At 47.4% G+C, this 24,014-nt stretch overlaps 1 protein-coding gene across 2 annotated transcripts in view; it reads right to left on the bottom strand.

Annotated features, from left to right (window-relative positions):
• Positions 1-24,014, bottom strand: part of LOC138250080 (E3 SUMO-protein ligase RanBP2-like) — an 894,326-nt gene that overhangs the window by 19,571 nt on the left and 850,741 nt on the right. For both annotated transcript variants that reach the window (XM_069204480.1, XM_069204481.1), the window contains exon 26: positions 19,921-20,060. In XM_069204480.1, the coding sequence (XP_069060581.1) occupies positions 19,921-20,060 (140 nt within the window). The remainder of the gene's footprint in view (positions 1-19,920; positions 20,061-24,014) is intronic.

Raw genomic sequence — 24,014 nt, 5'->3', positions numbered from 1 at the left:
ACTATAGGGGCCAAGGAGGAAATCCATTTTAAACACATCTCACAATGTGCTAAAAGAATTACCCAGAATAATAATGCCTATTTTTGGGAAGATATTTCTTTTTGAGTTGATTCATCTTCGCATGTTACTCCAAATATTATCAGTGGCAGGCAAACCTCACCCCCTGCACTAATCACATGCTTAATTTCTTTACCCACACCTTGCCACAACCGACTTATCATTAGGCACTGCCAAAGTATACGGATGTCATCTGCTCTTTCCTCACCACAACGAGGGCATATCTTCTTAGGCCGCCCCCCCCAAGAGCAGTTACATTGTTTGGCATCCAGTACACCCTATGCAAGGTAAACAAATGATGTTTCTTTAAATACACAGATTTCACCACGTCCCACATCTTCATAGATGCTTGGCAAGGAGAAGTAACATCTAATGCATCGCAGTCCTTACCCCACTTCCTCTCAGGTAAAAAGGGAAGTTCCTCCCTTACTACAATCAGCATCCAATACCATAAAGCGACCTCCTTGGGAATGGTATGTCTTTGTGTTAGTCTCTCCTCCCACACATTGCCTTCTTGCCCACATCCTTCCTTTGGTAGCATGCTTGCCCAACTTGCCAGTTGATAATACTTAAATCTCGAGAGAGAGCCTCCTGCCCTATCACTAAGTACTGGCCGAGAAACCAAAACAGCATTCTCCAGGTACTGACCTCATTTCTCCAACCCACTCTTCTTTAAAGAGATAGATAATTTATCCTGCAAGAATTCCGGGGTACCTGGTAAACCCCAGACTGGGGCCAATCTACTATAATAAGATATTCCAATTAATTTCTGAACTTGAAACCATACTTTACATGCCGCCCTTGGACACTTCAACCTTATCATCTTAAAGAACTTCGGGTGACCAAATTTACATAAAAAATGTTCACCAGCTTCTTGGAGATAATTGGTCATAACCCTAAACATTGGAGTAAAGGAAAGACTCATTTAGTAAACTCCTCACATTTTTAACCTGGAAAGCTAGGTAATACTTGTATAGATCAGGGCCCACTAGTCCTCCATTTATTTTCCTCTTACATAATTTTCCCCAGGCAATACGGGCCCCTTTTGATGACCAAACAAAAGAAGCTAATTTCCCTGTAGCTTTTGAAACCAGGCCTTTTTAACTTCTAATGGGACTACATTAAACAAACGTAAATTTAGGTAAAATAACCATCTTCAAAATATTCGATCTCCCAATAAGGGAAAGGGAAAGGCCGGCCCATACCTTTACAAATTTCCTAGTTGCAACCATCACTTTGTAGAAATTGGCCCAAGGAATATCATCACAATTTGCCTCAACCTGTACCCCCAAATACCTTATTTCCTTCTTTATCCATGGTCTGCTATGAGTGATATTCCAAAACATTATCTCGTTTTTTTTGTTTGTTGACTGAATACCCAGATACCTTCCAGAATGCCTTTAAGGTTACTAAAATATTTGGTAAAGAAACACCTAAATACCTTGTAAATATCATCAAGTCGTCAGCATAGAGAGCAACTTTCTTTTCCCACCCCTTACATTGAAAAGGCAAGATGGTTACATTTTGTCAGATCATACCTGCAAGAGGCTCAATATAAAGATCAAATAGCAATGGAGAAAGTGGGTCCCTCGTTCAATACGAACTTGCTTGGAAAGCTTGTCATTGACAAGCACATTGGCTATGGGATTCCTATATGGAGACCTTACTGCCCTAGTAAAATTTCTCCAAGTTTGTACCGATCAAGGACCATGTCTAAGAAAGACCAATTTACCCAGTCAAAAGCCTTGGAGGCGTCAAAAGTAAGCACAGCTAATGGTAGATGTTCCTGAGTAGCCAGATCAATAGCCCCCGCAAATCATGCGTTAATTCAAAAAGTTGTCGACCTTTAGTAAAACCTTTCTGGTCCTGGTGAACCAGAGAGGCAACCACTGTCTCCAATCTTTCATATATGTGTAAAAATCTTATAATCCGAATTTAATAGTGAAATTGGTCAACAGGAATCACAATTTAAGGGATTTTTGTCTGGTTTCAGGATCAACGTTATAGTTGCCTCATCCCAAGAATTGGGTGAATCTCCACCTTCAATAAAAATATTAAATAACTCAAGTAAAAAAGGAGCCAGCTCATCCTTGAGTAGGACATAAAGATCGTTAGGCAGGCTATCAGGTCCTGAAGCTTTACCCCTGGTGGCCTTGTTTAACTCTTTTATATTTATCTGGACAACCAGGTTATTTAGTTTATCTTCATCCAACCAAGAAATTGCACATCTATCTAAAAAACCTTGAGTTTGTTCCTTTGTAGCTTCAGAGTCCTCTGTATACAAGTCATTAAAAAAAAGATGAGAAAGCAAGCTCTATTTCATCATCTTTATAACACATATGGTTAGTATCTTTATCCAAAATTGATTTAATTCTATTTCTAGTTTGCTGTACCTTTGTCTTCCAGGCCAAAAGCTTGCCACACCCTTTCCCACAATCATATTGGGCAAACCTACTATTCTACCATTTTCTTCTAATCTTTGTCTCAAGAACACGATCTAAACCATCTTTGGCTCTCCTTATCTGATCCTCCAAAGCTACTGTTACCTGATCCACTAGGCTCTGGGCCTTATTTTGTAATTTCTGTATCTCCAGCTCCAGACATTCTATCTGCATTTTTTCTACTTTATGCCTATAGGATTCCATAATGATCAATTGACCCCTGCTATATGCTTTATAGGCATCTTATACTTTATTGATGGTGGTAGACCCATAGTTTAAATCCAAGAAAGCCTTAGTGTCCTGTCCTAATTTCTCAACAGCCCATTCCTCCGAAAACAAGGCACGAATGACCTTCCATCTTACATTAACGGAAGGTTTATCCAACAACAAATAGAGCCTTACCGCCGAATAATCTGACAAAAAAAATAGTCGATACTTGAGTAATGCCCATATTTTTTATTATGAAAAGTGAATCTTGATCCATTGCTACCCTTCCATCTCCAAATATCCACTAAATACAAATCCTCCATCACCTGCTTTACCCAGATTCTCATCTAGGTTTTTTTTGCTGTATTTCTCGTGGTTGATTTATCCAAAATTGGATCTAAAAAGACATTAAAATCATCCCTCATAACAATCAGATATTTAGAATCTAAGAGCTGATTATAGAACTCGTGAAAAGAGGCTGGGTCATCTATATTGGGACCATAATACCCTGAAAAAGTTAACCAAGAACCATATACGATAGCTTCCACCAGCGTCCTCCCGGGTCTACCCTAAACATACCCAGCTTCAATTTTTGTGATTTTTTCAAGAGAATCACAACCCCTTTAACTGTAGTGGGCTGGTTGGTACTAACCAATGGGCCAGCCATGGCAACAGCTTTGAACTGCTGCTCCATTCCTTTTCTGTCACGTAGGCCTCCTGAAGGATCACTACCCTTCTTCCAGCAACCTCAAATATTCAAAAAATGTTTGTCTATGTCCCCTGACCCTAAGTCCATTCACGTTCCAGGTTAAAATCTTCAATTGGACTGGGGCCATTCCGTAGATTCTATAAATTCAGAGAATCTGTACCTCGACTCCCTAAAAAAATTGAGTCGCAAATTAAACACTATGAGCACTTTTTATGGGCGAGCGCAAAGCGCTCCGTCCATAAAGTAATTTCTCTTTGGGCTTCAAACCATTCCCAGGTCACGTCAGACTCTTTCATTGGTTCCTGGGCTTGCTCTTTAAAATCTGCTAGCTTTCATTTGTGAAAGGCATGCATACGTCATGCCTTTTCCAGTGTTTAGCCCACCTACACAGCACCGGTAAACTACTAGAAACATATGCGGCTCGATGTTCTGAGCCTGGTTTCTGGACTACTTTATCTGTTATTTTTCCCCGCAGCGTGATCGCGCTCCATTTTTTCGTTTTCAATTTCATCGCAAATGCGCTGCATTTTACATAGCGCGGCCGGCCTATGTTTTTTTTCTTTTCATTTGTGTGGCAAGAAAAGTTAGGTTAGGAGTTTACAACGCAAATAGCTCCAACTTGAGCAAATGCGAGCCCCGTTGCATTGAAAATGCTCGTTTTTTTTTTTGTGTTTTTTCCCACATGCTCCCAACACCCACACCCTGTGACATAATCTCTCATTAGTGCTTCAAACCCCATACCTCCCCGGGGAACCGTCCCTATTCTCACTGGGATAATCCTAAAATTAGCCCAGATGAACCCACTCGGCTCCGGGCGGCTATAAAAAGGAAAGGGGAATTAAAAGAGATATATATCCAGCGCGCTGCTTTCATTTGCTCCAGAAGAGTCCGGACTTCATTTGGGTCTCTATTAATATGCATCTTCTTTTCCCACATTATTCTAAGCACCGCTGGGAAATGAAGCTATTCACTCGCCCCCATATCCCTCAACTCCTGCATATATTTTCCAAGTTCCCACTGCCGTTCTTGTGTTACCCTTGAGATATCTGATCTGATGCGAAAAGTCCAATCACCCTTACAAAAGCTGTTCGCTTTAAGAGCCTCAAGCAAGATCTTCTCCTTCGTAGAGTAGGAGCCAAAGTTAACCAAAATTTTCCTTGGATTTTTCCTAGCTGGATCATTCTTAAAGGTGTCTCGATGCACCCTCTGGATATCTTCCTCCAGATTAAAGTCACACGCCGCCGGGATTGAATCTTTAATTAATGCTACTACAACCTGCTTAATGTCATTCCCCTCTTCGCCTTCAGGAACATTTAACAGCCAAATGTTATTCCGCCTCATGTTATTTTCCAGTCTCAAGCTTCTCTTGTATAGCCTTCTCACCTATTCTAAGAAGGCTGTCCTGATGGTGAGCAGCCGGAGGGGACAGTTGTGTGAAGGCTCGAGGAAGCACACATCAGAAATGTGAGGACCAGATTTAAGTCCCATTGGGGCATAAAAAAGGGCATGGGGGAAACATATGTCCAAGCCCTTTGAGGAATCTATGTACAATGGGGGATTTGAAAAGTGAAGACTGATCAGGCAGCCAAAGGAATGCCGATAAAGCAGAAACATTACCCTTGAGAGTATCCAAGGCAGAACCCTGCTGGGCCAGGGAAAGTGTGAAGGGAAGAAAATCGGAAAGAGAAGCAGAAAGAGGATCAATAGACCTTTCTGTACAATAATATACAAAGCGTTTCCAATGGCAGACCCTCTGTGCCCAATACAGAGCCACTAGGATGACTTGGGCCCAGTGGTTCTTGATCTTCTTGAGAACTCTGGGCAGAAGTGGTATGGTGGAAAAACGTACAAGAGGCCTGAACTCCAATTGCATCAAAAAGTGTCGCCGAGCGACTGCCGCCTTGGAAAGTCCAACACGCAATACTGCTGACATTCCGCGTTCTCTGCGGAGATGAACAGATCTAACTAAGGCTCTCCCCGCTGCTGAGAGTCCTTATGCCACCTCCAGATCGAGATATCATTTGTGTTCAGCTAGGCTCTGACTGCGGAGTTCATCCGCCCTGGCATTCAGAGAACCTGACCGGTGTTGAACCACCATTGTTATGCCCTGCTGTTTCAGCCATGTCTAGAGACGCAGAGCCTCTTGACAAAGGGTCCAAGACCCCACACTGCCCAACTTGTTGCAGTACAACATTGCTGTGGTGTTGTCCGTGAACACCTACACTAACTTCCCTTTTACAACAGGAGGAAATGCTTTCAATGCCAGTCGGATCGCCCAAAGCTCCAGTAAGTTGATATGGAGGCGAGATTTTGCTGCAGATCAGAGGCTTCTGATCCCCGCCACTCCCTGATGGCCGCCCTATCCCATAAGTTATGCATCTGTAACTACTGTGAGATTTGGCTAGGCAAGGGAGAGGAGTCTGCCTCTGATCTAACTGCAGTTCACTAACCACCACTGCAGATCTTTTGCAGTACTCTCTGAGATCTGAACATGTCGGTAAGACTACCCTGATGCTGTGCCCACTTGAACTTCAGGTCCCACTGCAGAGCCCTCACATGCCATCTGGCATGCTTGACTAACAGGATGCAAGAGGCCATGAGTGTAGGAAAATGCCAGTGTTGGCATGGTCACCCCCCCACGTTTTGCCTAGTGTTGATGCCAGCTTTGATTGGAAGTGTGCTGGGACCCTGCTAACCAGGCCCCAGCACAAGTGTTCTTTCCCTAAAACTGTAACTTTGTTTCCACAATTGGCATAGCCCTGGCACACAGTTAGGTCCCTTGTAAAAGTACTCCTTGTACCAAGGGCCCTGTGGCCAGGGGAGGTCCGTAAGGGCTGTAGCATGTATTATGCCAACTTCAGGGACCCCTCACTCAGTGCATGCACACTGCTTCGCAGCTTGTGTGTGCTGGTGAGGAGAAAAAACAAAGTCGACATAGCACTCCCCTCAGAGTGCCATGCCCACAATCCACTGCCTGTGGCATAGGTAAGTCACCCCTCTAGCAGGCCTTACAGCCCTAAGGCAAGGTGCACTATACCACAGCTGAGGGCACAGTTGCATGAGCACTATGCCCCTACAGTGTCTAAGTCAATTCTTGGACATTGAAAGTGCAGGGTAGCCATACGGAGTATATGGTCTGGGAGTTTGTTGTTACGAACTCTACAGCACCCTAATGGCTACACTGAATACTGGGAAGTTTGGTATCAAACTTCTCAACAAAATAAACCCACACTGATGCCAGTGTGGGATTTATTGAGAAATGCACACACAGGGCATCTTAGAGATGCCCCCTGCATGCCAGCCCAACTGCCAGCGCTAGGCTGACCGGTCTCTGCCAGCCTGCCACTTCCAGACCAGTTTCTGGCCACATGGGGTGAGTGCCCTTATGTACTCTGTGAGCAGAAGCAAAGCCTGTCCTGGGTGGAGGTGCTTCACACCTCCCCCTGCAGGAAATGTAACACGTGGCCGTGAGCCTCAAAGGCTCAAGCCTGATGTTACAGAGCCCCAGGGCACTCCAGCTATTGGAGATGCCCGCCCCCCGGACACAGCCACTTTTGGCGGCAAGTGCGGGGAGATAATTAGAATCACAAGGAGGAGTCACCCCCTCAGCCAGGTCCCCCCTAAGGTGACCAGAGCTGAAGTGATCCCCTCCTTAGAAAATCCTCCATCTTGTTTTGGAGGATTTGCCAAAGGGAGGAGGCACCCTCAGGGACAGTAGCCATTGGTTACTGCCCTCCAGCCCTAACACACCCCTAAAATTAGTATTTAGGGGTGACCCTGAACCCAGGAAATTAGATGCCCGACGACCTACAAAGAAGAAGGACTGCTGACCTGAAAACCCGCAGAGAGGAAGGAAGACGACAACTGCTTTGGCCCCAGCCCAACCGGCCTGTCTCAAACTTCAAAGAACCTGCACCAGCAATGTATCCTGCAGGCCCACCGACCTCTGCCGACTCAGAGGACTGCCCTGCAACTACAAAGGACCAAGAAACTCCTGTGGACAGCGAACCTGTCCAACCAAAGAAGAAACCATCTTTAAAGGGGCTCTCACCTCACTCCAGAAGCGTGAGTCCCCACCACTCTGCACCCGACGTCCCTGGCCTGTGTCCAGAGAAACCAACAACCCAGAGAGGATCCCCAGGTGACTCTGACGTGTCCACCCTGGGCTAACCTCTCTGCACCCTCACGACGACACCTGCAGAGGGAATCCCGAGGACCCCCCCCTGACCGCAACTGCCCAGGACGAGAAAAAAAACCGACGCCTGTATGTTAGCCCTACTGTTCGTGTGTAACTGACCGGTCTGTGCCAGCCTGCCACTTCCAGGTGAGTTTCTGACCACATGGGGTGAGTGCCTTTGTGCACTCTGTGGTCAGAAGCAAAGCATGCCCTGGGTGCTTCACACGCCCCCCTGCAGGAACTGTAACACCTGGCAGTGAGCCTCAAAGGTTCAAGGCTGGTGTTACAATGCCACAAAGACTCCAGCTAGTAAAGAGATGCCCGCTGTAGGAAGTTGGCTCTGTATATACTATCTTAAAGTGAGAGATAGTGTACACATAAGTCCAAAGGTTCCCCTTAGAGGTTGATAGTGGCAAAATTAGATAATACTAATGCTCTATTATATGGTAGTGTGGTCGAGCAGTAGGCTTATCAAAGGGTAGTATTAGGCATTTGTTGTACACTCACAGGCAATAAATGAGAACACACACTCAAAGACTTAACTCCAGGCCAATAGGTTTTTATATAGAAAAACATTATTTTCTTAATTTATTTTAGAACCACAAAATTCAAAATTCAGGTAAGTACATAAATTGTAAGGTACTTGGCATAGGTAAATATGGAACTTTGAATTCAAACAGTAATGTACACAGTTTTGGCAAAAAAGGCAATTAGCTATTTTAAAAGTGGACACACTGCAAAAATCAACAGTTCCTGGGGGAGGTAAGTATTGGTTAGTTTTTCAGGTAAGTAAAGCACTTACAAGTTCAGTCTCAGGGGCATAGGCAGCCCACAGCTGGGGGTTCAAGTTAACCCCAAACACCCAGCACCAGCAACACAGGGCCGGCCAGGTGCAGAGGTCAAAGTAGGGCCCAAAGAGCATAGGTGCCTATAGAGAATAGGGGTGCTCCAGTTCCAGTCTGCTAGCAGGTAAGTACTTGCATCCTTGAGAAGCAGACCAGGGGGGGGGGTTTTGTAGCACTGGGGGAGGTGGGGGGGTCACAAACAGGCACACAAAATACACCCTCAGCGGCACAGGGGTGGCATGGTGCATGTGTGAAGTAGGAGTTGGGATTCAGATAGGAATCAATGGAGAGACCTGAAGGTCACTCTGGCGATGCAGGCAGGGCACAGGGGGGCTTCTTGGGACAGCCACCGACTGTGCATGGATGAGGGCCGCCTGCTGGTCACTCCTGCACCGGTAGTTGGTTTCTCCCGGGCTAGGGGCTGCAGGTACAGTGTTTCTTCCAGGCATCTGGTTTCTTGGTTACCGGGCAGTCGCAGTCAGGGGGAGCCTATGGATCCTCTCTGCAGGCGTCCCTGTGGGGGTGCAGGGAGGTCGTCTCAGGGTGTCCACATCGTTGGAATCGCCTGGGGGTCCTCTCTGCAGTGTTGGTTCCCCTGGACACGAGCCAGGGGTGTCTGGTGCAGAGTGTTGGGGACTCAGGCTTCCGGAGTGAGGCTGGAGTCCCTTTAAAGATGGTTTCTTGGTCCTTTGGGTGCAGGTCAGTACTCTGAGTCATCAGAGGTCGCTAGTCCCGCTGGATGCGTCGCTGTGTAGGTTCTTTGAGTCTGGAGACAGGCCGGTGGGGCTGGGGCCAAGTCAGTTGTCTCCTTTTTCTTGTTTCAGGTCTCTGATTTCCTGGGTTCAGGGTCACACTTAAATACTCAATTTAGGGGTGTGTTTAGGTCTGGGGGGTAGTAGCCAAAGGCTACTGTCCTGGAGGGTGGCTACACACTCTTTGTGCCTCCTCCCTGTGGGAAGGGGAGCACCTCAATAATCCTATTAGGGGGAATCCTCCAAAACAAGATGGAGGATTTCCTACGGTTGGGGGTCACCTCAGCTCAGGATACCTTAGGGGCTGTCCTGACTGGAGGGTGATTCCTCCTTGCCAAAAGTGGGGACTGTGTCGGGGAGTGGGGGGTGTCATCTCCACTAGCTGGAGTGCCATGGGGCGCTGTAACACCAGGCTTGAGCCTTTGAGGATCACCGCCAGGTGTCACAGTTCCTCCAGTATTCAGTGTAGCCATTATGGAACTGTGGAGTTCGTGTTTGACAAACTCCCAGACCATAAACTTTATGGCTACCCTGCACTTACAATGTATAAGATTTGGCTTAGACACTGTAGGGGCACAGTGCTCATGCAACTATGCCCTCACCTGTGGTATAGTGCATCCTGCCTTAGGGCTGTAAGGCCTGCTAGAGGGGTGGCTTACATATGCCACAGGCAGTGGGTTGTGGGCACGGCACTCTGAGGGGGAGTGCTATGTCGACTTAGTCATTTTCTCCCTACCAGCACACACAAGCTGTGAGGCAGTGTGCATGTGCTGAGTGAGGGGTCCCGAGGGTGGCATAATACATGCTGCAGCCCTTAGAAACGGTCCCTGGCAACAGGGCCCTTGGTACCAGAGGTACCATTTACAATGGACTTATCTGTGTGCTATGGCTCTGCCAACTGTGGAGACAAAGGTACAGTTTAGAGAAGGAACAATGGTGCTGGGGCCTGGTTAGCAGGGTAACAGCAGATTTTCAATCATAACTAGCATCAACAAAAGGCAAAATGTTAGGGGGTAACCATGCCATCAGAGGCATTTTCCTACACAACCCTCCCCCCAAACGAAAGAGGATGAGACTAACCTTTCCCAAGACAGTCTTCATTTTCTAAGTGGAAGTACCTGAAAAGGCCGTCTGCATTGGCATGGGCATTCCCAGGTCTGTGTTCCACTACAAAGTCCATTCCCTGGAGGGATATGGGCCACCTCACAGTTTAAGGTTCTCTCATTTAATTTGCATAAGCCATTTGAGAGGTCTGTGGTCAGTTTGAACTGTGAAGTGAGTACCAAACAGGTATGGTCCCAACTTCTTCTGGGACCAATCCATAGCAAAGGCCTCCCTATCAATGGCACTCCAACGCTGCTCCTTGGGGAGTAACCTCCTGCTAATAAAAGCAACAGGCTGGTCAAGGACATCATCATTGGTTTGGGATAGGACTGCTCCTATCACGTGCTCAGAGGCATCCGCCTGCACAATTAACTGCTTAGAATAGTCTGGAGCTTTTAGAACTGGTGCTGAGCACATAGCTTCTTTCAGGGCGTCAAAGGCCTTTTGACAGTCCAAGTTCCAGTTAACTTTTCTGGGCATTTTCTTGGAGGTAAGTTCTGTGAGGGGTGTCACTATGGATCCACATCCCTTCACAAACCTCCTGTAGTAGCCAGGCAAGCCAAGGAATGCCCTTACTTGAGTCTGGGTTTTTGTAGCTTCCCAGTCCAGAATAGTCTGGATCTTGGGTTGTAGTGGCTGAACTTGGCCTCCACCTACAAGGTGTCCCACAAGTAAACCACTGTACCCTGCCCTATCTGACATTTAGATGCGTTGATAGAGAGGCCTGTTGTTTGCAGGGCCTACAAAACCTTCTTCAGGTGGACAAGGTGATCCTGCCAGTTGGAGCTAAAGACAACAATATAATCTAGATTGCTGCACTAAAGGAGTCCTAGCCAGCAAGGACTTGATTCACCAACCTTTGGAAGATGGCAGGGGCATTCTTTAAGCCAAAGGGCATAACAGTAAACTGATAATGCCCATCCGGTGTAGAGAATGCTGTCTTATTTGGCTCTAGGTGCCATTTTGATTTGCCAGTACCCTGCTGTCAAGTCCAAGGTACTTAAGAATTTGGCTGCATCTAATTTGTCAATTAATTAATCTGCCCTTGGTATAGAGTGAGCATCTGTCTTGGTGACAGAGTTGAGCCCCATGTAGTCCACACAAAACCTAATCTCTCTCTTTCAATCCTTGGTGTGAGGTTTAGGGACCAAGACCACTGGGTTAGCCCAGGGACAGTCCGACTGCCCCATCACTCCCAATTCCAGCATCTTGTGGACTTCCACATTGATGCTTTCCTTGACTTGGTCAGACTGTCTGAATATTTTATTCTTGACAGGTAAACTGTCTCCTGTGTCCACATCATGGGTACACAGGTGTGTCTGACCAGGGGTCAAAGAAAAGAGCTCAGCAAACTGCTGGAGGACCGTCTTGCAGTCAGCTTGCTGTTGGCCAGAGAGGGTGTCTGAGTAGACAACTCCACATACTGAGCCATCTTTAGGGTCAGTTGAGAGGAGGTCAGGGAGAGGTTCACTCTCTGCTTCCTGATCCTCATCAGTAACCATCCGCAATCGGCACACCCTGGCATCCAGGTAAGTCCCTTGTAACTGGTACCCGTGGTACCAAGGGCCCTGATGCCAGGGAAGGTCTCTAGGGCTGCAGCATGTCTTATGCCACCCTGGGGACCCCTCACTCAGCACAGACACACTGCTTGCCAGCTTGTGTGTGCTAGTGAGGACAAAACTAGTAAGTCGACATGGCACTCCCCTCAGGGTGCCATGCCAACCTCACACTGCCTACAGGTATAGATAAGTCACCCCTCTAGCAGGCCTTACAGCCCTAAGGCAGGGTGCACTATACCATAGGTGAGGGCATAAGTGCATGAGCACTATGCCCCTACAGTGTCTTAGCAAAACCTTAGACATTGTAAGTGCAGGGTAGCCATAAGAGTATATGGTCTGGGAGTCTGTCATGCACGAACTCCACAGCACCATAATGGCTACACTGAAAACTGTGAAGTTTGATATCAAACTTGTCAGCACAATAAATGCACACTGATGCCAGTGTCCATTTTATTGTAACATACACCCCAGAGGGCACCTTAGAGGTGCCCCCTGAAACCTTAACCGACTACCCGTGTAGGCTGACTGGTTGTAGCAGCCTGCCACACACCAGACATGTTGCTGGCCACATGGGGATAGTGCCTTTGTCACTCTGTGGCTAGTAACAAGGCCTGTACTGGGTGGAGATGCTTAGCACCTCCCCCTGCAGGAACTGTAACACCTGGCGGTGAGCCTCAAAGGCTCACCCCCTTTGTTACAGCACCCCAGGGCACTCCAGCTAGTGGAGTTGCCTGACCCCTCTGGCCACAGCACCACTTTTGGCGGCAAGGCCGGAGGAGATTATGAGAAAAACATGGAGGAGTCACTGGCCAGTCAGGACAGCCCCTAAGGTGTCCTGAGCTGAGGTGACTCTGACTTTTAGAAATCCTCCATCTTGCAGATGGAGGATTCGCCCAATAGGGATAGGAATGTGCCCCCCTCCCCTCAGGGAGGAGGCACAAAGAGGGTGTAGCCACCCTCAAGGACAGTAGCCATTGGCTACTGCCATCCCAGACCTAAACACACCCCTATATTCAGTATTTAGGGGCTCCCCAGAACCTAGGAAACCAGATTCCTGCAACCTAAGAAGAAGAGGACTGCTGAACTGAAAACCTGCAGAGAAGACAGAGACACCAACTGCTTTGGCCCCAGCTCTACCGGCCTGTCTCCCCACTTCTAAAGACACTGCACCAGCGACGCGCTCCCAGGGTCCAGCAACCTCTGAAGCCTCAGAGGATTACCCTGCATCTAGAATGACCAAGAACTCCTGAGGACAGCGGCTCTGTTCCACAAAGACTGCAACTTTGCAACAAAGAAGCAACTTTGAACCAACACACGTTTCCCGCCGGAAGTGTGAGACTTTGCACTCTGCACCTGACGCCCCCAGCTCGACTTGTGGAGAACAATCACTTCAGGGAGGACTCCCCGGCGACTTCGAGACCGTGAGTAGCCAGAGTTGACCTCCCTGAGTCCCCACAGCGACGCCTGCAGAGGGAATCCCGAGGCTCCCCCTGAACGCGACTGCCTTCTTCAAAGACCCGACGCCTGGTAAAGACTCTGCACCCGCAGCCCCCAGGACCTGAAGGATCCGACCTCCAGTGCAGGAGCAACCCCCAGGTGGCCCTCTCCCTTGCTCAGGTGGCGGCTACCCCGAGGAGCCCCCCCCTTACCTGCCTGCATCGTTGAAGAGATCCCTTTGGTCTCCCACTGAATCCTATTGCGAACCCGACGCTTGTTTGCACACTGCACCCAGCCGCCCCATGCCGCTGAGGGTGTACTTTTTGTGTGGACTTGTGTCCCCCCCAGTACCCTACTAAACCCCCGATCTGCCCTCCGAAGATGCGGGTACTTACCTGCTGGCAGACTGGAACCGGGGCACCCCCTTCTCCATTGAAGTCTGTGTGTTTTTGGCACCACTTTGACCTCTGCACCTGACCGGCCCTGAGCTGCTGGTGTGGTAACTTTGGGGTTGCCCTGAACCCCCAACGGTGGGCTACCTTGGACCCAAACTTGAACCTTGTAGGTCGTTTACTTACCTGCAAAAACTAAAAAACACTTTCCTCCCCCAGGAACTGTTGAAAATTGCACTGTCTAGTTTTAAAATAGCTATATGTCATTTGTGTGAAAACTGTATTTGCTATTTTGCTAATTCAAAGTTCCTAAAGTTCCTAAGTGAAGTACCTTTCATTTAAAGCATTGCTTGTAAATCTTGAACCTGTGGTTCTTAAAATAAACTAAGAAAATATATTTTTCTATACAAAAACCTATTGGCCTGGAATTGTCTGAGTGTGTGTTCCTCATTTATTGCCTGTGTGTGTACAACACATGCTTAACACTACCCTCTGATAAGCCTACTGCTCGACCACACTACCACAAAATAGAGCATTAGAATTATCTCTTTTTGCCACTATCTTACCTCTAAGGGGAACCCTTGGACTCTGTGCATGCTATTTCTTACTTTGAAATAGTACATACAGAGCCAACTTCCTACAACATCCCATCTCCTTTTGAGTTTTTCAGGGAGCCCCACGATCATGCCCTTCAATGTCTTGTTAAACCTTTCTACAAGAGCATTGGTTTGTGAACGCTATGGTGTGGTGAACTTATAAATCACCCCACACTCATTCCACATATGCTTTAGGTAAGCTGATATGAAGTTGGTACCTCTGTCAAACTCCTTAACCTTCTGGGACATATTGGGCCAATAGAAATGGTTGACTAATCACTCCCAAGTCTTGGTTTGTCCCAAATGCCCAGCAAGGGGAATGTACAGGCTCGGCTCCCAAATGCCTAGCAAGGGGAATGGACAGGCTCGGGTGGATAACCATCCCCTGCTGCTGTGACAGCAGATCCTCCTGAAGGGGCAGTCTGATTGGAGGATCAATGGCCATGCTCAATAGCTCGGCATACCAGACTCTTCGTGCCCAATACAGAGACACCAAGATTACTTGGGCTCGGTCTTGCCTGATCTTCTTCAGGACTCTGGGCAGAAGTGGTATTGGCCGGAAGGCGTACAGGAGGCCTGAGTTCCACTCGTGGCGAAAAGCGTCACAGAGCAAGTGCTGCCTTGAAAACTCCAACGTGCAAAACAGCTGACATTGTGTGTTCTCTGCAGAGGCGAACAGATCTAACCAAGGCTCTCCCCACTGCTGAAAGAGACCTTGCTCCACCTCCGGATGGAGACGCCATTTGTGGTGGACTATGCATTGATGTTCGGAGAGGCCACCAGATGTTGAACCACGAGGGAAATGCCCTGGCGATCCAGCCATGTTCAGAGGCGAAGGGCCCCTTGACAAAGGGTCGACGACCCCACTCTGCCCTGGTCGTTGCAATACCACATGGTGGTGGTGTTGTCATGAACACCTGTCTGACTTTCCCTTTGAGAGAGGGAAGGAATGCTTTCGATGCAAGTTGGATCGCTCGGAGCTCCAAAAGGTTTATGTGGAGCGTGGACTCAGCCAAAGCCAGAGGCCTGTGATCTCCCCCTCTCCTATGTGGCCGCCCCATCCCAGGAGTGATGCATCTGTCACTACTGTGAGATCTGGATGGGGAAGGGAGAGGGATCAGCCATTGACCCAATCTTGATTCGACAACCACCAGTGCAGGTCTTTCGCAGTTCCCTCCGAACCATGTTGGGGTTAAGGTCAGAATGAACTCCCTAAATTCCTGAGGCACTACCACTCTCCTAGTGGCACCAGGTTTGGGATCACTTCCGTCAGTGTAAAGGAGTCCATCTTCCCAATAGACCCTGTGGGTTCCACGGACATTACCTTTTTCTTGCTCAGCTGCTTGCTGTCTTAGGCTTTCCAGAGTGGGACAACTCTTTTGTCCCTTACACAGCTGTTCTCTTGAGGGTCCCCCTGGACTCAAGAGCGCCACCTGATAAGGCTCCAGCTCCATGGGCTCAATTCCCTAAGGGGATAGGACATCTTTCTGGGAAGAGAGGTTCTTTTTCTTTTGCTATGAAGAAGCTGGTCCCCCAGTCTTCTTTCCTTTCCTCGTGGAAGGTTGGGCCATTATTCCAGACTCCAACACGTCTTTTTCACCCTGTGCTCTAATCTTGACACACACACACCAGTTCAGGGATGCCCAGCATGGCTGCATGGGTCTTGAGTTCTACCTTAGCCCATGCTGAGGACTCCAGTTCATTCCCTAGCAGGTATTCTACTGGAATTGCAGAGGAGACTACCACCTGTTTCAGGCCAGTGACCCCTCCCCATTCTAAAGTTACCATTGTCATGGGAGGGACTTTAGTTTGATTGTCAGCATTTGTGATTGGATGTGTATGTCCAGCCAGGTACTGTCCTGGGGAAACCGGTTTGTCTGTCACCATGGAGACACTGGCACCTGTATCTCTCAGGGCTTCTACTCTACTCCCATTTATCAAGAGCTGCTGCCTGTATTTGTGCATGTTAGGTGGCCAGGCAGCAAGAGTGGCTAAATCCACCCCACCCTCAGACTAAAGTAGCTTCAAAGTGTGGATCCTTATTTGCTCTGGGTACACTGTTGATCCCACCTGGAAACTAGCTATTCCAGTACTAACTGGAGTAGTTGTTGTGGGACTTTTCTTTGGACAGGCCTTGTCTCCAGTTTGGTGTCCATGCTGTCTACAGTTGTGACAGCAGGCCTTATTGGGATCAAAGTTTTTACCCTTACACCCATTTGTGGACTGTGAAGAGGCTCGGGCCCACACTACTGAGCAGGTGTTTGGGGGCCCTGTAGAAGACTCTTTTTGTCCTTGGATGTCTCACCACCCTTCCCCAGGGGAGGCTTTGTGACCCCTTTCTTTTGGTCACCCCCTGTGGAACTCTTGGTCACCCTAGCCTTGACCCAGCGGTCTGCCTTCTTTCCCAATTCTTGGGGAGAAATAGAACCTAGGTCTACCAGATGTTGATGCAGTTTGTCATTGAAACAATTACTTAACAGATGTTCTTCCATAAATACATTATACAGCCCATCATATTCACTTACACCACTGCCAGTTATCCAACCATCTAGTGTTTTCACTGAGAAGTCAACAAAATCAACCCAGGAATGGCTCGAAGATTTGTGGGCCCCCCTGAACTTAATCCTGTACTCCTCAGTTGAGAATCCAAAGCCCTCAATCAGGGTAGCCTTCATGAGGTCATAAGATTATGCATCTTTACCAGAGAGTGTGAGGAGTCTATCCCTACACTTTTCAGTGAACATTTCCCAAAGGAGAGCTCCGCAGAGAGTTCTGCTTACTTTTCTGGTTGCACAAGCCCTCTCAAAAGCTGTGAACCATTTGGTGATGCATCACATTCTTCATATTTGGTTACAATCCCTTTGGGGATCTTTAGGATGTCGGTATTCTCTCTGACCCTATTTAAGTTGATGCCACCATTTATGGGAGTTAAACCCATTTATCTTCTTTCCCTTTCTATGGCTAGGAGCTGCTTCTCCAAAACCAATCTCTAGGCCATCCTGGCCAACAGGATGTCCTCTTCATTGAGGCTGTCTTCAAAGATTACAGAGGCACTGGACTCCACTGTGGAAGAACTAGGCTCTCTGACTATGACTTTTGGGGACAGGGTTCAATTTGACTATGAAGGATTATTGCATGGGTAAATCTGTTTGGACACATTCAGGTGTTTCTGTCCTTGAAATACAATGTGGATATCACTATCCTTAGAGGCTAATACTGTGAATTTCGCGAACTAAATATATTCTCTTCTTCACCAACTCTCTCTGGGGCTCGTTTAGAGTCTCTACTTTACTCACTAACAATATCATCTCCATACTATGTTGTCCTTACACCAATAACAATGTCGTCACTCACCTGATAAGCTTTCTTCATTATTGTTTCCATAGAAGGTCCCCTTACATGATAGCTCTTTGGAAAGTGGTTTTTTCCCCACTACTTTGTTCCAACCTTTACACTTGGGTGCTTCGTCACTGTCTTTTGTTCTGCTCCTTTGATATGAAGAATAGTTGGTTTCAACATGCATTTCTATTCTCTACAGCCTTGAGAAAGCCCCAGGTACAACTACCACTAGGGGGCGAAACACGTGTTGGTGTTTGCTTCTTTGGAGCTTGTTCATCTTTCTTGAATCTCACATGAATCCCCATTCTTCTTAAATTCAAAATAAACTTGCACTGGATGTTACAAATAGATTGGATGTATTATTGAAGATTTGAACTGTGAAAAGCAAGTAATGATTTAACCATCTTTTATATGGGCTTACCTACATTTCGATTTCATCCCCAATCATATTGGGGTAATCCTCCAAAACAAGATGGAGGATTTCTTAAGGGGTCACCTCAGCTCAAGGCACCTTAGGGGCGTGTCCTGACTGGTGGGTGGTGACGCCTTTTTTTTCTCATTATCTCCTCCGGACTTGCCTGCCAAAAGTGGGGGCTGTGTCCGGAGGGGTGGGCAACTCTACTAGCTGGAGTGCCCTGGGGCGCTGTAACACCAGGCTTGAGCCTTTGAGGCTCACTGCCAGGTGTTACAGTTTCTGCAGGGGGAGATGTGAAGCACCTCCACCCAGTGAAGGCTTTGTTCCTGGCCACAGAGTGACAAAGGCACTCACCCCATGAGGCCAGAAACCCGTCTGGATGTGGCAGGCTAGCAGAAACTGGTCAGCTTAACACTAGGAGTTGGACTGGTATACTGGCATCTCTAGGATGCCCTCTATGTGCATCTTTCAATAAATCCCACACTGCATCAGTGTGGATTTATTGTGCTGAGAAGTTTGATACCAAACTTCCCAGAATTCAGTGTAGCCATTACTGAACTGTGGAGTTCGTGTTTGACAGTCTCCCAGACCATATACTCTGTATGGCTACCCTGCACTTACAATGTATAAGATTTGGCTTAGACACTGTAGGATCATAGTGCTCATGCAACCTATGCCCTCACTTGTGGTATAGTGCATCCTGCCTTAGGGCTGTAAGGCCTGCATGAGGGGTGACTTACATATGCCACAGGCAGTGGGTTGTGCGCATGGCACTCTGAGGGGAGTGCCATGTCGACTTTGCCTTTTTCTCCCCAACACACACAATCTACAATGGTAGTATGCATGTTTTAGGTGAGGGCTCCCTCGGTCAAGCCTCTTGGGGAACCCCTGGACTCTCTGCACACTATATCTCATTTTGATATAGTATATACAGAGCCAGCTTCCTACAACAACCTTCTTGTGCTTGGTGCCATAGAGTTCCGCCTTACGCTCCCTGATGGCCTCGGTTTATCGATGCATTCTCCACACATCTTGCACTTGTGGCTTGACTCCTGACACCACAGGTAAATCTGGTTGGGCTCTGTCACTGACATTTGTTTGCAACAGCTCCTACAGGGCTTATAGCCTGTCACCATAGGGAGTGACATCCCTTGCACACGTGAAAATGTGTCAGAAAATTGCTAAAGAAAAGTGTCAGAGAGACAAGAGAAACTTCGGATTAGAGTCCAGAGGTGCAGAAAGAAAGGAACTGATGTCAGCAGGTGCGACTGGCACCTTTATAGACCAGCAAGTAACTTCTGGAGTGGAATGGAGTCAGTACTGTACAGCGCCACCTTGCAGCATGCAGAGGTACTATGAATAGTTTCAAATTTCTGGATCCAGTCTGATGCCTGGGGAATTTTCAAAAGGTGAAGAATCTGCAGCTATAAGTCTCTATCTTGTTGTTGGGTGTTGGCAGAAATGGCTATGTCGAAATGGTCTTGGCATATACCAGAAAGGCAACCTACTACTGTACATTAACCCCCTCCTAAAAATGTATTACTATGTAGTACACACTGAATAGTGTCTGAAAAGTCCAGACCTCAGAAGAAAATGCACAATGGGAGCATAATTGGTGAAATGTTTCAAAGTGGTACCTATTTGTAGAGTATTTTATGTAAGGTTGAAAGATTAGAACAAAGTATTGATTACTTTTTTCGGGACTGAACAATGTGGAAAAAGGTGGCTTTGTACCATTTTCTCAGGTACACAAGAACAGACAAAAGCTTAAAATCAAAAGAGACTCAACCGCTGAAATCAATTCGATTTAGATGAAAAGTATGTTTCACTTAAGCGTGTTTTATCTCCGATCACCTTCAGAAAAATGCTTCATTTACATCTAGCGCTTACCTCTGGTAACGAAACTATTGGATCAAAGTGAATCTCGTCATTTTGAACAGGTTCTTCGTCACCCTCTTCATCTTCACGTTTAGAGACAGCAAGCGATTTAAAAACGACTTCTCCAGTATTCTGCCACTTGAAATTTGCATCTGCATGTATAAAAAGAAAAACAAAGAAAATACCAGACTACATGTAAGGGAATACAGTTTATATCAATGTTCTTATCTAAAAGTGAAAACAATGAATTGTTATATATATTTATACTTGTGAAAGTCTCTCTATAGATATCAGCTGCCGAAAACAGATTTTTTTAAAACTGTTAATATTAATACAGTATCATTTCTTCCTAATAAATCAGGACCAGTCAGTTGTGGCGAGTAGGCTTTGGCTAGTTGATGTATTGAAAAAACATACATGAACATATATTTTTATCTGCTTGGTTTCTTTCAACCGCACACATTCAGCGTACATTAGTTGCTTTATTGACAGTCTACCATGCAGCAGATAAAAACAGGTCTCGCATTTCTCTGAGTTAGAGCTATTAGCAATTGTAAACTCCCAACCGGACTATTCTTGCCACATTAAATGGAAAAAAGGAGCGCGATCGCGCTGCTACAGCGCACACATAGTAAAAAAGTGCAATTATCTATGTAACCGGCAAAAGTGCAATTAACTATGTAACAGGGTCAATGTCATACAAAGCGCTCGACTTCTGCCAAGCGAGATAGCACTGCGAAAAAAGAAGTTCACAAACCGGACAGAAGACAGCGAGCCTCGTATGTTTTCAGTACTTGGTCGCTGCAGTTGAGGAGGGCTAAACACCAGAAAAGGAATGACATATGCATGCCTTCGACTAATGAAAGCAAGCAGATTTTAAAAGGCAAGCCCACAAATCAATGAAAGACACTGACGTGACATGGACAGGGCTCTGAGCCCTTTTCTAACTACTAAAGCGTCTCATAAGCGATGCGCATGCTAGCGCAGGCTCGACCCTAAAAAAAGGGATTATCTTGGTTTGACATGTGTAAGAAAATGACCCTTTTTGCAGTTACACCCCATAGCCCCCTCTACCTTTTGCCTGATATTGATGGTGACTTGACAGAGTGAGCTGGGATCCTGCTAACCAGGCCCCAGCACCAGTGTTCTTTCCCTAAAACTGTACCATTGTTCCCACAATTGGCACACCTCTGGCATACAGATAAGTCCCTAGTAAAAGGTATCAGTGGTACCAAGGGCTGCAGCATGTGTTGTGCCACCCTAAGGGACCCCTTACCTAACACATGCACACTGCCACTGCAGATTGTATGTGTTGGTGGGGAGAAAAAGACTTGGTCGACATGGCATCCCCTTCAGGGTGCCATGCCCACAAAACACTGCCTGTGGAATAGGTAAGTCACTCCTCTAGTAGGCCTTACGGCCCTAAGGCAGGATGCACTATACCACAGGTGAGGGAATAGCTGCATGAGCACTATGCCCCTACATTGTCTAAGTAAAATCTTATACATTGTAAGTGCAGGGTAGCCATAAAGTTTATGGTCTGGGAGTTTGTCAAACACAAACTCCACAGTTCCATAATGGCTACACTGAATACTGGGAAGTTTGGTATCAAACGTCTCAGCACACTAAATCCACACTGATTCCAGTTTGAGATATATTGAGAAATACACTAAGAGGGCATCTTAGAGATGCCCCCTGCAAGCCAGCCCAAAGTCTAGTGCTAGGCTGACCACCTGCCACTTCCAGACTAGTTTCTGGCCACCTGAAGTGAGTGTCTTTGTGCATCTGTGACCAGGAACAAAACCTGTCCTGGGTGGAGGAGCCTCACACCTCCCCTTGCAGGAACTGTAACACCTGGCAGTGAGCCTCAAAGGCTCAAGTCTGGTGTTACAATGCTCCAGGGCACTCCAGCTAGTGGAGATGCCCGCCCCCCCAGACACAGCCCCCACTGTTGGCGGCAAGTCCGGAGGAGATAATGAGAAAAACAAGGAGGAGTCACCTTCTAGCCATGACAGCCCCTAAGGTGTCCAGCGCTGAGGTGACCCCTTCCTTAGAAAATCCTCCATCTTGCTTTGGAGGATTTAGCCCAATAGGATTAGGGATGTGCCCCCCGCAAAGGGAGGAGACACAAGGAAGGTGTAGCCACCCTCAGGGACAGTAGCCATTGGCTACTGCCCCCTGACCCGCCCCTAAATCTAAGATTTAAGGGCCTCCCTGAACCAAGCTAGTCAGATTCCGGACGACCACAAGAAAGAAGAATGACTGCTGAGCTGAAAACCCAGCAGAGAAGAGAAGACAACTTACTCTGCCCCAGCCCTATTGTCCCACCTCCTGCTTCAAAAAACCTGCAGAAGAAAAGCAACGCATCCTGAAGGTCCAGCGACCCCTGAAAAACCTCCAGAGGACTGCCTGCATCACAAAGGATCAAGCAACTCCAGTGGACAGCGGCCCTGTCTAAAAGAAAAGAAGAAGAAACTGCTTCTAAAGGACTTCCACCTCACTCCAGAAGCATGAGTCCTAACCACTCTGCTCCTGACGGCCACAGCCAGAGTCTGGCCCAAACGACCAGAGAGGACCCACAGGCGACCAAGTGCCCACCCTGGGCTGACCTCTCCACCCCTCCACGAAGACGCCTGCAGAGGGAACCCAGAGGACCCCCATGAGCGTGACTGCCCTGGACGAAGCTAACCAACGCCAAAGGACCCATTGCACCCGTAGCCCCCCGGCCTTGGAGAAATCGACATCCAGTGCAGCAACTATCAACAGTCGGCCCTCTTCCCTGTCCGACCGGTGGTGTACCCAAGACGCGCCCCCAAGCCCCCTCCGGACCTCGCCTGCCGCACCTGAGTGACCCCCGGGGTTCCCTCATAGAGTTTCATTGGAAACCCGACAGCCTGTCTGCACCCTGCCGCCTCAGTGCCGCTGAGGGTGTGGGATTGGGGCCTACTTGAGGCCCCTTCCAAACCCCCCTGGTCTGCCTTCCGACAACTTGGGTACCTACCTGCAAGCAGACTGGACCAGGAGTACCCCCCCGTCTCCATAGGCGCCCACGTTATTTTGGCTTCTGTTTGACCTCTGCACCTGACTGGCCCTGTGTTGCTGGTGCTGGGTGTCTGGGGTTGACATGAACCCCCAACGGTGGGCTGCGTATGCCCCAGAGACTGAACTTGTAAATGCTTTACTTACCTGACAAACTAACCTTTACTTACCTCCCCCAGGAACATTCAAATTTTGCACTGTGTCCACTTTTAAAATAGCTTATTGCCATTTTATGCTAAACTGTGTACATTACGGTTTTCATTCAAAGTTCTATATTTACCCATGCCAAGTACCTTACAAGTTATGTACTTATTTGATATCTGAATCTTGTGGTTCTAAAATAAATTAAGAAAATAGTATTTTTCTATATAAAAACCTATTGGCCTGGAACTAGGTCTTTGAGTGTGTGTTACCATTTATTGCCTGTGTGTGTACGACAAATGCTTAACACTACCGTCTGATAAGCCTAACTGCTCAAACACACTACCACAAATAGAGCATTAGTATTACCTATTATTGCCACTATCAACGTCTAAGGGGAAACCCTGGACTCCGTGCACACTATATTTCACTTTTGATAGTATATACAGAGCCAGCTTCCTACAATTGGCCTACTTGAACAGGTGTCACCACTTTGGGAAGGAAGCAATCCCTGGTACGAAGCACCACCTTGTCAGGATTTACTTCTAGGAATGGTGGCTTTGAAGAGAGAGTCTGGAGCTCACTCATTCTGCCAGCAGAGGTGAAGGCAATCAAGAAGGCAGTTTTAAAGGTCAAGAGCTGTAGAGGACAGTTGTGCAGTCGCTCAAAAGGAGCACACATGAGGTATGTGAGGACCAAGTTCAAATCCCACTGGGGCATTATGAACTGGATAGGAGGAAACGTGTGAGTCCTTTGAGAAACCTCCCAACAATGGGAGATTTGAACAGAGAAGGTTGATCTGACAGCTTTAAAAAAAAGACAGATGGCAGACAAATATCCCTTGAGGGTGCCCAGAACCGAGCCCTGCAGGGCAAGAGAGAATAAAGAGGAAATCCTCTGAAAGAGGTGCAGAGAGGGGATCAAAA

The sequence above is a fragment of the Pleurodeles waltl genome, chromosome 8 (assembly GCF_031143425.1).
Source record: "Pleurodeles waltl isolate 20211129_DDA chromosome 8, aPleWal1.hap1.20221129, whole genome shotgun sequence".
Classification (NCBI taxonomy): domain Eukaryota; kingdom Metazoa; phylum Chordata; class Amphibia; order Caudata; family Salamandridae; genus Pleurodeles; species Pleurodeles waltl.
The sequence above is the reverse complement of the archived record's forward strand: the minus strand, read 5'-3'. Positions and strand labels throughout refer to the sequence as shown.